The sequence below is a fragment of the Chlorella variabilis genome, assembly GCF_000147415.1.
Source record: "Chlorella variabilis unplaced genomic scaffold CHLNCscaffold_19, whole genome shotgun sequence".
Lineage (NCBI taxonomy): Eukaryota > Viridiplantae > Chlorophyta > Trebouxiophyceae > Chlorellales > Chlorellaceae > Chlorella > Chlorella variabilis.
In genome coordinates, this window is record NW_005435069.1 from 113,127 (window position 1) to 126,454 (window position 13,328).

The 13,328-nt window shown below is 70.7% G+C and overlaps 3 protein-coding genes across 3 annotated transcripts in view; 1 reads left to right on the plus strand and 2 right to left on the minus strand.

The window, feature by feature from the left end:
• The window catches only part of CHLNCDRAFT_53990 (hypothetical protein), a gene marked incomplete at both ends in the record, with an annotated part of 3,355 nt that extends 3,241 nt beyond the window's left edge, over nt 1-114 (minus strand). The window contains one exon of the mRNA XM_005845076.1: nt 95-114. Coding sequence (XP_005845138.1) covers nt 95-114 — 20 coding nt within the window. The remainder of the gene's footprint in view (nt 1-94) is intronic.
• Nucleotides 115-3,738: 3,624 nt separating this feature from the next.
• Nucleotides 3,739-8,115, plus strand: CHLNCDRAFT_137265 (hypothetical protein; the record flags this gene model as incomplete). The annotated part of the gene is made up of 10 exons (XM_005844971.1): nt 3,739-3,886; nt 4,086-4,233; nt 4,424-4,595; nt 4,852-4,934; nt 5,106-5,636; nt 5,900-5,978; nt 6,169-6,222; nt 6,524-6,690; nt 6,925-7,005; nt 7,326-8,115. The coding sequence occupies 10 exons, from the start codon at nt 3,739-3,741 to the stop codon at nt 8,113-8,115; spliced, it is 2,253 nt and encodes a 750-aa protein (XP_005845033.1).
• A 4,206-nt stretch (nt 8,116-12,321) lies between these two features.
• Nucleotides 12,322-13,328, minus strand: part of CHLNCDRAFT_53994 (hypothetical protein) — a gene marked incomplete at both ends in the record, with an annotated part of 4,250 nt that continues 3,243 nt past the window's right edge. The window contains 3 exons of the mRNA XM_005845077.1: nt 12,322-12,431; nt 12,709-12,823; nt 13,008-13,048. Of these exons, the coding sequence (XP_005845139.1) occupies nt 12,322-12,431; nt 12,709-12,823; nt 13,008-13,048 (266 nt within the window). The remainder of the gene's footprint in view (nt 12,432-12,708; nt 12,824-13,007; nt 13,049-13,328) is intronic.

A 13,328-nucleotide genomic window follows, 5' to 3' on the forward strand; every position in this document is an offset into this window, starting at 1 on the left:
CCATCCAGCAGGAGCTTATTTTGCCCGCCGCGGGCGGCAGTGGGGAGTGCGGCCCTCAAAACCCAGCGCTATCGGGCTGCGCAGCCTGGCTCACCGCAGGCTCAGGGCTTGCATTCTATGATCAAATGGCGTGGAAGTGCGCTGGAGGGGGCTGCAAGGCCGAGGGGGCGGCCCCCGAGGGAGGGCTGCCAAACGATGACTGGCACGGGTGTAAAAGACGAGACGCACAGCGAAAGAACGGCACACACAGGGACCGTGCAGTCGAAAACGGAAGCGCAAAGCATCGCAGGGTCGCTGGCCTTGGGAGGGGCGGGGCTGCGGGACAGAATTGGCGGGACAGTCGACGGGCCGCTGGGGAGCCCCCATCTGATGTTCCTTGGCACATTGGCTTCCGGGGCTATGTTTTACGCCGGTTGGCACTCCTTGAGGTTGCAATGGCAAGGGTTGTTGACGGATTTCTCTTTCCCGTGCCTCTTCCCTTCGCTTGCATCCAAAATCGATGAACATGCAAGTTCATGTCGGGTTTTACCGGCGCTGTGTAGGGGCTGGCGGCGGTGGGACAGGTTGCTGTGGTTGGCGCCGGCTCCCCATCGGCAGTGCACAGGTGTATGTATTCATTCGGCAATCCAGGAGCCGTGAGAGCCCCAGTGATTTGCAGCACCGGAAGGTAGGGCGACCTTGGATGCATCCTTGGCACTGGGCGACTCCGCTCGATGCCCGCTCTTGTTCGCACAGCGGGTGCGTCTTCAAGTTGACACGCCAGGCGCAAGGATGCTGGGTTGATATGCGGCGTCCCTGCCAATGCTGTTAATGTGTCAAAGAGTTGGATTGAAAAACCAGGCAGTCATATGCGGTGCAATGCTGCAGTTGCAACTTCCAAGACACCGAGGCAGCAGCGACGGCGGCGCTCAAGCGGGGAGGAAAGCGCGTCGCATGTCAAATCCCCGGGTCACTTCTCCTCCTGCGCCCTGGTTTCGTCCTTGTGTGAATCACCAGGTCGCTTGGACCGCCCCACGCTTGCTCACCCCACCCCCTCCGAGGCTATCGATCGGCCAACATTGCTGATCAGGCCGCCGCCCGGCACCTAAAGAGGCCAGCCTCCCAAGAATGGTCGTGCTGACCCGCCATACCGCGCTGGGAGTCGCTTCCTACTTACTGGCGCTGCTGCAGGTGCGTCGAGTCCAGTGCTGCTCCCCACCTGCTGAGCAGCTCTGGCAGGTCACAGGTTGGGCCGCACCGCACCTCGGCTGGGCCAGAGCCAGCCCACGCGCCCAGAGGCACACGCGCCACCGGCCGCCGCGGGTCACAGCCGCCACCCAGCCGCCGCGCCCGCCGCCGCAGCCCTGGCGCCCGCCCACCCCAACTCCAGCCTGCACCCCCTGCCCCGCAGCTGTCTGTGGCGGTCGCCATCGCCATCACCGTGCGCCAGGCGCTGTGGAGCTACACGGGCGGGTGGCGCTGGTCGCCCACGTGGTGGGGGCGCACCTCAGCCGAGAATGTGTGCCTCATGTCGACCACGAGGTGGGGAGGCGGCCAGCCAGCTGTGACGCACGCTGGGGGAAGGCAGGGCCTTGTTGCCTGACGGCAGCCTGGTGGCTTGGGAGCAGGGCACAGGGCGTGAGTGCATGCCGAACCGGTGTGGGCGCCGCCGGCACATGGACCAGCCCAGTGGCGGCCGCTGCCTGCCCCGGCGCCCCACTCCCCACGCGCCCCACTCTGCGCGCCGCCGCCCGTGCCGTCGCCGCCTGCCGCAGTGCCAATTTGTGCGCCTTCACGTATGTAGTGATTGCGGTCAGCCTGGCGGCATCGGTGACCCTCTTCGTCACGCAGGTGCGCGGTCTGCCTGCTGCCTGCCCCCTGCCTGCCCGCTGCCTGCCGCGGTCTGCCTGCTGCCTGCCTGCCCCCTGCCCCCTGCCTGGCGGCCAGCCTGGCACAGCGTTCCCAGGCGCAGGGGATTGCACCCTGCAGGCAGCCGCTGCTGGCAGGCACAGCGACAGCTGGCAGCGGCAGGGATGGTGGGCGGCCAGCCTCGTGCGTTGCATGGGCAGCACTCACCGAGCACCGCCGCCGCCTGACGCCGCCGCTCCTGCCCCGCCCGCTGCGCGCCCACCGCAGTGCTTCCCCCGCCGCGCGGCCCGCTGCTGCGCCGCGCTGGAGCTCTGGCTGTCGGCACTGCTGGCGGTGGTGTGGGCCGCCGCCGCCGCCGTGGCCACCGCCTATGGCGTGGGCGCCGACGGCGCCTCGCCGCCGCTGCCGCGGCACAGCGCCCGCACCGCCGTGTGGGCCATGGGCTGGGTGGAGGTGGCGCTGTGGACGTGAGCCGGCTGCAAGGGCTGGGTGCCGGCCAGCGGATGGCCGCATGGGCTGGGTGCAGCAGGCTGCGCTGCCGAGCGGGCCGCCGGCGAAGGGCGACCCTGCTCGCACCTCGCCATTTCCAGGCAGCTGGGTTCCCGCAGCTGGTCTCAAGTTCGCCTGCCCGCCTGCCTGCCTCCCTGCCTGCCCGCCCGCCTGCCTGCAGGCTGAGCGCGGCCCTGGCCTGCGTGACCCGCTGGGACCTGCGCCGCCGCCGCCGCTCGTCGGAGCTGGAGCTGTCGATGGGTGAGGGCTGCTGGCGTGCCGGCAGGTGCCAGCATGACGGCAGCTGCAGCCACAGACGTTTTGGACTTGCTGGCATGCCACCTGCACGGCATGTGCCTGCTAGCTGTTGGCATGATGCATGCACGTGCCGCCGCCCCCGCCGCCGCTGCAGCCACCCCGGTGGGCCCCAGCCGCTACCAGCGCTACAACGACACGCCCTTCTCCGACCGTACCAGCAAGGTGGGGAGGGCGGCCCCAGGGGCAGGCCACAGACGGCAGCAGCCAAGCCGTTGAGCGGGAGATTCCTGCGGGCTGGTGAAGCACGCCCTGCTTGCAGCGCGCCATTGCGGCCAGCCGGTCTGGCAGTTTCCGTCCGCCCTTGCCCCCGGGTTGGCATTGCAGTGGCAGCAGCGGCTCCATGCATGACTCTGGCTCCGCGCGGGATGCCCGCCTGCTGCCTCCCTGTGCCTACAGTGGCACGAGGTGCGGGACGCCTATATCGCCCGAGGCGCCGAGGCTGCCAGGCACAAGCTGGACCCCTGAGGCGCAGCCGCCAGGCGCAGCCGCGTGCGTGCCAGCCCACGGCCGCCACGGGCGCCTCGCAGCGAGGCCGCCCGCCGGCGGCGAGCAAGCCGTGCATCCCAGTCGCAGCGCCGCCACGGCATGGTGGTGGTACCCTCACACCTGTGACTCTTCCTTGCGCTCCCTTCCTCGCAAATCTCTCTACATGTCTCATCTGTGCCCACATCGGCGCCTCGTCTCCCGCCCGCCACGCATATCGGCAGCCGCTGCAGTGTTCTTGGTGCCCCCGTTCAACTTGCCTTTGTGCCACAGACTTCCTTGTTCTCTCTCAATGATGCGGAGATGGTTTGCCTGCGCGCTCAGCCCAGGGTAGCATGCGGAAGACATTGAAGTTAGTGCTGGCGGCGGAGCGGCGTGTGTGCTGGGCGGCTCCAGCCTGGCGCTGATACGGCACCCTCATGCCCTTCCCACGCGACGGCTCCCTCGCATAACGCAATCGCAGCCGATTTGAAACCGAGCGCGCTCGCTGGGGCGTGGGGGTGGCGGGCACAGCCTCCTGGCAGGGGGGCGAAGAAGGTTTCGAGCGGCGCGGGGGTACAGAGCCGACGGCATCGACTCGGGAGGGAGCGTGCAGCGCAGATGGCGGCCCGCCCTGCGGGGGTGGCCGCCGCCACCCTCCGCGCACCACCGCTGCTCCTGCTGCTCCTGCTGCTGCTGCTGCTGGCCCAGGCCCGGCTGGCGGCAGCGGCAGCAGCAGGCTCGGCCAGCGGCGAAGCCGGGTCCGAAGGTACGCACGGGGAAAGCTGGGTCGGCAAGGCCCGCGGTGGCGCGGTCCCCTTGTGCACACGCCGCCGGTGATGCTCGTCACGGCAAGGCCGTGCCGCCACGCACATGCCGCGGCGCCCCAACCCACACAAACACACGCGAAAACACACACACGCACGCGCACACACACACACATGCTGATGTGCATGCACTCCCCGCAGTGGCCGTCATGCTTCGGCTGCGAGAGGTGGCATACGCGATAGGCATCCGCCAGGCGGCCGTGTGGCAGGGCTGGGCGCCCGGCGATCCCTCTCCCCACTGCTCCTGGATGCACGTGAGGTGCAACGAGCGCGGGCGCGTGACCAAGCTGTGAGCAAGGCCCGCAGCCGCACCGCGCAACGCTCCGCCCGCCGGCCTGGGGATGCCCGCCGCCGCCGCGCCGCCTCTGCGCCGCATGTGTGCGACCCCGCCCCGATCCCGCCGCTGCCAGCGCTGCTTCCGCTCCGCCCCGCGCCCAGCCGCAACGCGAGAGCCCCGCCGGCTGCTTCTCGGCGCGCAGGTCGATGTGGGTGTGGCCGACGCTTGCGCACGGTCGGCCTGTGACGGCCGCGGCCGCCGCCGATGACGCCGATGACGCCGACGCCGACGCCGCGGGCAGCAGCAGCACCGAGGCCGCAAAGGCGGCGGTGCTGTCGGAACTCACCCAGCTACGGGAGCTGGTTTCCCTGGAGGTGGGCGTAAGGTGGTGCCAGCTGGCTGAGGTACCGCTGTATCTCTTTGCTCAGGCCTGCGGGCGCGGCCTCGCCCCCGTCCCCGACTCCGACCACTGCCCGCATCGCTGGCACGCCGGGTGTCGGGTGTGGGCAGCGGCTGCGCACAACGGAGGGCTTCCTGCCCCTCCCAGCGTTGCCCTTCTGAAGCCCTCCCTGCGTGCCTGCCTGCTTTTCTTGCCTTGCCTGCCTGCCCGCCCTGCCTGCCTGCCTACAGCTGGGTCACATGCTGGAGCCGTTGCCCGCCGGCTGCATCCCGGCCAGCTGGTGCCAGCCAGGCGCCTTCCCTCGCCTCGCCAAGTGAGCGCCGCCGCAGCACACGGCCCCGCCCGATACCGCACAGTGCGGCCCGGTACCCCACCTCCCCACACTCGGCATTTTCCCGAAGTACAGACAGACTTAGATCCTGCGCATGTGCAGCACGCTGCGTCGCGCTTTTGGCCTGAGCGAACGCCGCGCCCTGCAACGCAGGCTGGCGCTGGCCGCGCGCTGCCTGCCGGGGCCGCTGCCCGCTATGCAGCCGGGCGCACTGCCCTCCCTAGCGGTCCTGTCGCTCGCCATCTTCTCCCCGCTCCCTCCCCACGGCCTGCCTCCCAGCTGGGGCGCCTCCCCCGCGGTGCTGCCCTCCCTGCGAGACATGCACCTCAGCCTGTCGCCCGCGCCAGTGGTGCGCCTGCCCCGCCAGTGGGCCGGCGGCTTCCCCAGCCTGGAGGTGCTCCGCATCGATGTCCTAGGCATCCCCTCCCGCAAGGCGCCGGGGGCGCCGGCGCCCTGGCCGGCCGCGCAGGCGCCGGCGCCGGCGCCTTCGTCGGCGCCCGCTTGCGCGCCACCCGCCGTCGCTCCCGGGCAGGTGCAGAGCGGGGGGTGCGAGGCGGGGGGCCTCCCTCCGGAGTGGGCCTCTGGCTTCCCAGCCCTGGCGGCGCTGAACCTCGTGGGCCTGCCGCTGGGCGGCTCCCTGCCTCAGGCCTGGGTGGACGGCGGCCTGCCCTCCGTGAGCAGCCTGTGAGCGAGCTGGGCCTTGTGTGCAGGGCTGCGCTATGCTTTGTGATGGGCTGTGTTGTGTGCGGGGCGGGGCTGGGCTATGCTGTGTGATGTGCTGGGCTGTGTCGTGCTGTGCTGTGCTGGGCTATGCCTTGTGATGGGCTGGGCTGGGCTGTGCCGTGTGCTGGGCGAGGCGGGGCGGGGCGGGGCTGGATTGTTGCGCCTGCACCTGTGTCTGCGCATGGCCTGACGGGCGCAGCACTGCGCTGCGCTGTGCCGTGCAGGATGCTGGGCGGCCTCAGCCTCACCGGCACCCTGCCCCCCCAGCTCTTTGCCCGCCACCCGCGCCTGCGCGAGCTCTGGGTGGGCGCCGCCGCCCGGCAGCCACCCCTGCACAGGCTCAGGCTGCCGCAGTGGCAGCCCAGCATCTCCCCGCTTGCCCGGCCACATCCCAGCCCACCACTGCCCATCATGTTCCGTTGCAACGTGTTGTCAGCCGTCAGCCAGGCCCTGATGCCGGGGGCCTGCCTGCCCCGCCCTCCCCGCCCCACAGCTCGACGACAACCGCCTGTCGGGCAGCCTGCCTGCAGAGTGGTCCAAAGCCCAGGTGAGGGCGGCAGGCAGGCCCCTGCTGCAGCTGGCAGCTGGCGGCTGGCGGCGCCACGCCCAGCGGCAGGCTCCCGTCGCTGCCGGCGCTGGCGCCACGCTGTGGGAGCGGCATGCCGCGCCGCCGCCTGCTCGATATGCCAGCCATGCCACGGTGCCGGCGTGCGTGTGCTGTGCGTGTGCTGGGCAGGAGTGCCAGCAGCACACTGCCGGTGCCTCCCAACGCGCCGCCTGACGGCATCCCACCCGCCCACCTGCCTGCCTGCCTGCCTGCCTGCCTGCCTGCCTGCACCTGCCTGCAGCTGCTGCAACTGGACCTCGCTCGTAACAGCCTGACCGGCCCCGCCTTCCCGCCCGCCTGGCTGGCGGCGGGCGCACTGCCCGCGCTGGCCGCCCTGCGCCTGTCTGGCAACCCGGGCCTGACGGGTACCCTGCCCGCCGCCCTCACCTGGCCGGCCCTGCGAGGCCTGTGAGTGCTGAGATGTGGGCTGGGCTTCGCTTTGTTGTTAACGCTCGGCTGGCGGTTGGCTTGTCTTGCATGCCCGGCAGCCGGCAGCCGCCTATGCCCGGGTTGTGCGCGGCGCGTGCGCATGGGACGCAGCAGCTGCGGCTGGCAGAGGAGGAAAGGATCGCCGCCGCCGGCCGCCAACCGCCGCCCACCGCCAACCGCCGCCGACCGCCGCCGCCGCCGCCGCCGGTGCAGGGAGGTGCAGGGAACCGGCGTGTCTGGCAGCGTACCCGACAGCTGGTGCCAGGCGCCCTTTGCCGAGATGCTGTTCCAACAGTGAGTGTGCTGGCCTTAGCAGCCTTGTGTGGCTGAGTGATTGTATGGTTGTGTGGGTGTGTGGTGGGGGTGGGGTCCCTGTGGCAGCAGGGCTGCTTTGGGCATTGCTTGCGGCGTGGGGGCGGGGCTGGCTGGGAGCGGCGCGGGGGCTTGGGGGCTGGGGCCAGCCGGCCCGCTGCCGTGCCCGCCACCTCTTCCCCCTCGGGGGCTTGCTGCCCGCCGCCACCACTGCTACGAGAGATGCGCACGCTCAGGCATAACTGGCTGCGTTGCGCTCACAAAGCGCATGCGCACCAATCCCCGCTGCCCGTCCCCCGCAGGTGGGTGCATTTCGGCGTGGATGGCGCAGGCCCTCCGCTGCCACCCTGCGCCCTGGAGCTGGTGCCTCAGCTGGATTGGGGAGGGGTGGCCAACGGCAGCGGTGGGGCGCTGGGTGGCGCGGCGGGAAGCCACGGGGAAGCTGGGCAGATGGTACTGGTCATCTGCCTGGCCACCCTGGTGCCGCTGGCGGTGGTGGCGGCCGCGGGCGCCGCGGGCAGGGCGCTGTGGCGGCGCCGCCTGCGCCGCACGCAGCAGCAGCGGCGGGAGCGCGACCGGGAGAGCCTGCTGCGGCGGGGTTGGGCGGGCGAGGGCGGCGGCGGCGGCGGCGCCGCGGCGGCGGCGGCGGCAGGAGGCGGCGGGGCGGGCCCCGGCGGCAGCACAGGCAGGTGGGCCCGCCTGGCAGCGCTGGTGAGGACCACCCTGGGTTCCCGCAGCGGCGGCATAGAGATGCTGCCGCCAGGCGCCCTCCCGTCTTCCCTGGTGCACCAGCTGGGAGCGCGGCGGCAGCGCAGCGGCGGCGGCGCAGCCCCAGTCGGCCACACCGTCAGCGCCGCCAGCAGCCGGGGGTCGGCAGAGGCGGCGGAGGCTGCGGTGCCCGGCAGCGGCGGCGCGGCGGCCGATGCGCGGCGGCTGCTGCTGCCCGGAGGGGCCGGGAGCGGCGGCGGGGCTGAAGTGGAGTCGGGCCAGCGCGCTCACAGCACGCACAGTGTGCACAGCACGCGCAGCATGCCGTCGGCACCCCCCAGCAAGCCAGCCAGCGAGGCGCTGGGCGGCTCCGGGCTGCGGTGATGATGATTGGATGATGTGAGGCCCGCCGAAGGTCGCCAGCCATCCATTTCAAACTGTCTGCCGTGCTTGCACCTGCATGCCGCTCCTCCGGTCGGGCCCGCCAGAGCCTGCGGGCGACCGGCTGCCTGCTAATCTGCCCGGTCACCGCTGTGCGCTGCCTTCTGCCAGGGGCGAGGAGCGGCTTGCTGAGGCATAGTCTACACCGAACGCCAAAGCAACAATGGCATCCTCATTTCAATGCAAAACAAAGAATGGATCATTTCTGAAGGGATGCGAAGGGGGAGGGTTGGGTTTGAGTCAGGCGCAGAGCAGCAGATAATGGGCATCATAGTTGGTGGGAACGGGGTGATGGGAATCGGGTGATGGGTGTATTGTATGTAGGTGGGGAGTTGGCAGCAAGGATTTCATGGGCAGCTCACAGCGCAGCGCCATCCATCCCGCCCGTGACGTGCCACAAAAGCAGGCTGGTGCCAGCAGGCCGGGTCGCAGTCGCTGCCAGGCGTCACGCCAGGGGCGGCAGGGTGCCGGGGCGGACCAGGCACGCCTTGACGTCGGCTGCCGTGGAGCCGGGGCACCGCACCGCCCGCCTGTGTCCCGAGTAGACGCCCCATGTGGGGCTCCACACCTGGCAGTCACCGGGCTCGTCCCCGCCGCCATCCGAGCCATGCACCAGGCAGGTGGCCCAGCAGTCCCGCCGCAGGGCGACGCCGTCCAGCAGCGCGGCGCACAGCGCGGCCGCTGTAGGGGGCCAGGCAGGCGGGGGGGCAGGGCGGGGCAGAGGCCCGTGTCGGCAGGAGCGGCTGCGAGGGGTGGGTTTGCGGCTGCGCCCGCGCCTGGTGACAGCTGTCCGTGGGAAGCCGGCGGCACGGACAGCATGCCTCCCGGCCCCCACTTCTCCCTCCGTTCATGCGTGGCGCCTCCCGGCCCCGCTCACCTTCCTCCCTGCTAAACCGCAGCCGCTCCCTGCCGCCATCAATCTCCACGTCGAACCCCGTCTGTGCCACCCCCTCAGTACACTGCGCAGGCAGGCCAGCAAAGTGCACTGAGGACTGCTGAGCCTGCGGCGATGCCGGGTGGCCACGGCCGGGGCGAGGGGCCAGGGCGAGGGGCCACCCCCGCAGGCTCTGCCAGCAGTGCCGCCGTGCGTGCCGCCAGCCAGCCTGGCCGCACCGCCGTGTGCGGCGCTGCCCCGGTGGGGCCTCACCTGCTGCACTGGGTGGCACGCGTTTTCGCAGTCCCACAGAGCCTCGTTGCGGCTGCCCTGGCAGGCCAGGTCTGAGGGGTGGCAGTGGAACTCAAACTGCAGGCAGTTGTTGGGAGCCCCGGCGGGCCTGCTTGTGGTAAGTGCCTGCTGCTGAAATCAGGCCAGGCCTCCTTCCGCGCGTCCCACCTCCCCGGCTTCAATGAAGCTTGGATTTTCCAAGCCGCGAATTGGAAAGCATGCCACCTGGCTGCTGCAGGCCAGCATGCCCACCTTGAGGTGCAAGTCCACTTCGCACTCCAGCACGGCGCCGCCGCCGGCGCCCTCGCTCCCCTCGCCCGCCGCGGCTGCTGCGGTGCACACCGCGGGCTGTAAGAACTGGCCCTGCAGCACCTCTCCAAAATGGAAGCGCTCCGGCTGCAACAGGTGGAGGAGCTGGGTGGTGGGTGGGGGGGTGGGGTGTGGAACGTGCGGAGAGCGGTGTAGCCTGCCGCGCCATGCAATGGCGGCACCATCAGGTCCCCGTGCTGTGCTGCTGATGCCCACCTGGTTCCACTCGCTGGGCGTCCAGGGGCAGCGGGCTGCGCCGCCCTCTGCTGCCAGCCTGCTGCAGGTTTGGGGCCAGGGAAGCGGGCTGAGCGCGAGCTGGTTGCATGCCCTCCCTCCGCCACCTGCCCACATCAACAACGTAATTAAAAAGTGTGGTAGGCACCATGTCAGCAACTGCCAGTGGATGGCGTGCCAAGCTCACCTGTCCTGAGTCAGCGGCGGGTTGAGGACGCGGTACAGGTGGCAGGTGGGCGCCCCCTTGGCGCAGTGCAGCTGCAGGCAGGCACGGTCGGGGATGCATGCGCGGCGTCATGATGCGCGTGCATGTGTTCCGCAGCAGCAAACAATGGCAGGAGCTGGGTGACTGGCTCCGACGCCATGCTGCAGGTGCAGGCGGCCCAGCGGCAAGCGCTGGCCATCCCGGTTGGCTGGTGCGCTCACCAGGGCTGGCCCCAGCTCTCGTGTTGCGCCATCCGGGCTGGTGGCGCTCAGCTCGACAGCCATCTGCAGCTGGCGCCCCAGCTGCTTCCGCCTGCACGTGCCGTTGACGTGCCTGACCTGCAGGCAGGCGAGGCAGAGCGGCGGGTGCAGGGGCGGGTGGGTGAGCTGGCAGAATAAGCAGCAGGCGGTCGCGGCATTGGAGCAGGTGACTGGCAGGGCGGGCGCAGCATGGCAGCGGGTGCCTGGCAGGTTCGCATCAGGCTGTGCTGGCTGCAGCCGGCTGGCTTGCCTTCAGCTCCACCGGGTAGTTGCTGCCTCGCCGCGACCGCAGCACCACATCCACCTGCCGCTTGGCGGCCAGGGTGGACAGGCGGCAGGCACGCCGCGCGGCGTTGGCGGGCGCCGACAACACATACAGGAGCGGCGCCGCGCCGTCGCTGCTTCCGGCGCCGGCGTCAGCGCTCGGGCTGGCGTGAGCGCGGCCGGGGAGGCGGAGGCTGGCTTCGGGCTGCGGCGGGTCTGCATGCTTGGCATCCTCGTCTATGGAAGGAGCAAACTCCAGGGCCGCTATTTGCTGCGCTCTAGGCTCGGTGGTTTCTGGCAGCAGCGCCAGGCCCGCTTCTGCTGCCAGTGCTGCAGTTTGGTCGACTGCGGGAGTGGCCACGAGTGCCGTGCCCGCCGCTGCCGCCTCCGTCGCCGTCGCAGCTGCGTGCGGCACGGCGGCAGCTGCGCAGAGGACCAGCAGCAGCGCCATCGCAAGGCCTGGTATCAGGCGCTTCATCCTGCTGTGCGCGCATAAGATGGAGAGTGGTTTGGGAGCGAAGAGACCCTTCCGGCCGGAGCGATGGGTCGGGAGGGGAGGGACACACAGGTTGCAGCCTCAGCGCTGAATTGTGGGTGCCGATGATGGCTTGCGGCGGTGGTTTGCTGGATGGATCACACTTGAACCGGCCCCTGACCGGCCACATCTGGTGCGCAGTGAGCTGGCGCCCGGGGGCTGCTGGGCTGATGTCAGGGTTTCAAGCGAGGAGGCCCGCGATTGAGCCGTGCATGGACCCCCTACGTGCCACAGGCGGCGTGTGCAGGCAGCCGGGGGTGATGCCGGCTCCGCAGCGGTGGCAGCGGTCCCGCTGGGTGCGAGCGCGGCGGCCGGCGAACGGCGCACCGCGGCGCTCATGAATTTGCGGAGTATACTAGGAGGACACAGTCATGTGTCGAGGTGAGTGATGTGAGCAGCCTCTGGCAGCGAGGGAAGACAGGCAGGGGCAAAAAAAAAGGGCGGGGGCGAGCGCGGCGGCAGCGTTTCTTTGAGCCGCAGCGCGGCGCTCAGACCCGGCGCTGCAACCCCGGAATGCCACACGCAAGATGAGCGGAGACCGGCAGGAGGATTTGGAGGCTGGCCTCCTCCCTGGCGCACCGGCTCCCTACTCCTGGCGCTGCGTGTGGGATGAGGTCGTCTGATACGCCAACTACATCCTGCCCATCGTGGCGGTGCAGCTGATCGTCCTGCTGCTGCTCCTGCGCCTGCTGTGAGGGCGCCGCCACGGCACCGCCGCCTGGCGTCGCCCCACCATGGCTGCGTGCGCGCCATGACGCGCGGCTGCCCAAACTGGGGCCCAGCGCCCCCAGCGGCAGCCGGCCGACCCACGCAGCGACGTGCCAGCACCCATCTCGTCCCTCTCCATCGCATGCACTGTACTGCTGCCGCCTTGCGTTGCCGCCGGCGTGTGCCAGCGCTCTCTGCCGCCTGCCATTCTGCCGCCGCTTCAATGCCATTTTTCAATGCCATTCTGCTCCACCTCCTCCTGCTGGATTGTACGTGTACATGCCGTCTGTAAAGTATCAGTAGAGCGTGGCAAGGCAGCAGAAACCCGCCTGCCAGCAGGACTGTCAGGACTGGTGGATGGAAACGAACGGTGGACCACCGCTTGCAGGAGCTGTAGCATCCATGGGCAGCCACCAACGATGGCGGCCAGCCGTGGCGGCCTGCAGCGCGGGGGCGAAGCCAGGGCGCATCACTCTGCATCCCAGGCGTCGGTGGGCCCCGTGTACTCTGACACATCATCCAGGCCCAGCTTGTGCACGGAGAAGTCGCCGGTCAGCTGCACCGCCGCCAGGCCCGTCTCTGCAGCACGCCGGGGTGGCGGGCGGGGCGGCGGGAGGGGGTGAATGGGGCTGGCGGCAGGCAGGGGACGCGTCAGCAGGGAGGTGGCAGGCAGGGAGGTGGGGAGCCGGGGGGCAGGCTCCGCGGCATCGCAGCCACAACGCTGGGACGGGAGGCCGAGCAGCAGGCGGGCAGACTGGGGCGGGGGTCGGCCGCGCACGGGGAGGCGAGGCGGGGCGCGACGCGCTGCGCGCCTGCCAGCATGGCCTTAGCGTCAGCGGCGCAGCTGGCCACGCACCCGTGTTGCGCTTGAGCAGGCGGCCCTGCTTGCCGCGCAGCCGGCCGGCCAGCACCAGCACCGGGGTGCCTTCTGTGGAGGGGACAACAGTCTCCAGCTGGCGCTGGTGCAGGTCCTGGGCAGGGAGAGGAGGCAGGCAGGCAGGCAGGCAGGCATGAGCGTGTGTGGCGGTGATCGCGGTGGTTGTGTGGGTGGGGGGTGGGGGGGGTGGGGCTGGCCGCAGGAGCCCCCCAGGGCAAGGGCGGGGCAGCGGGGCAGGCCTTGCGGCAGAGCGGATCCAGCAGCCGCCACCAGCTCACCAGCACACTTTCCTTGATGTCATCCACATACACATCGCACACTGCAGGGAAGGGCAGGGCAGGGGTGGGTGGGATGGAGGTGGGGATTGGCAGGAGCGGCCACGCGGGCGGCACACCTCCGCGGCGGCAGGGCCGCAGGGCGGCCGCAGACGGGAGCCGGCGAGACACACCATGCAGGCGTGTGCCTGGCCCCGGCAGCCGCCGCCCCCGCCACACCCTCACTGCCCTGGTTGGCCCAGCCCGGCCGCGCCCGCAGCTCGCCCAGCCCCACCCCACCCCACCACAGGCCACCCCGCCACCCGCCACCCGCCGCACAGCAAT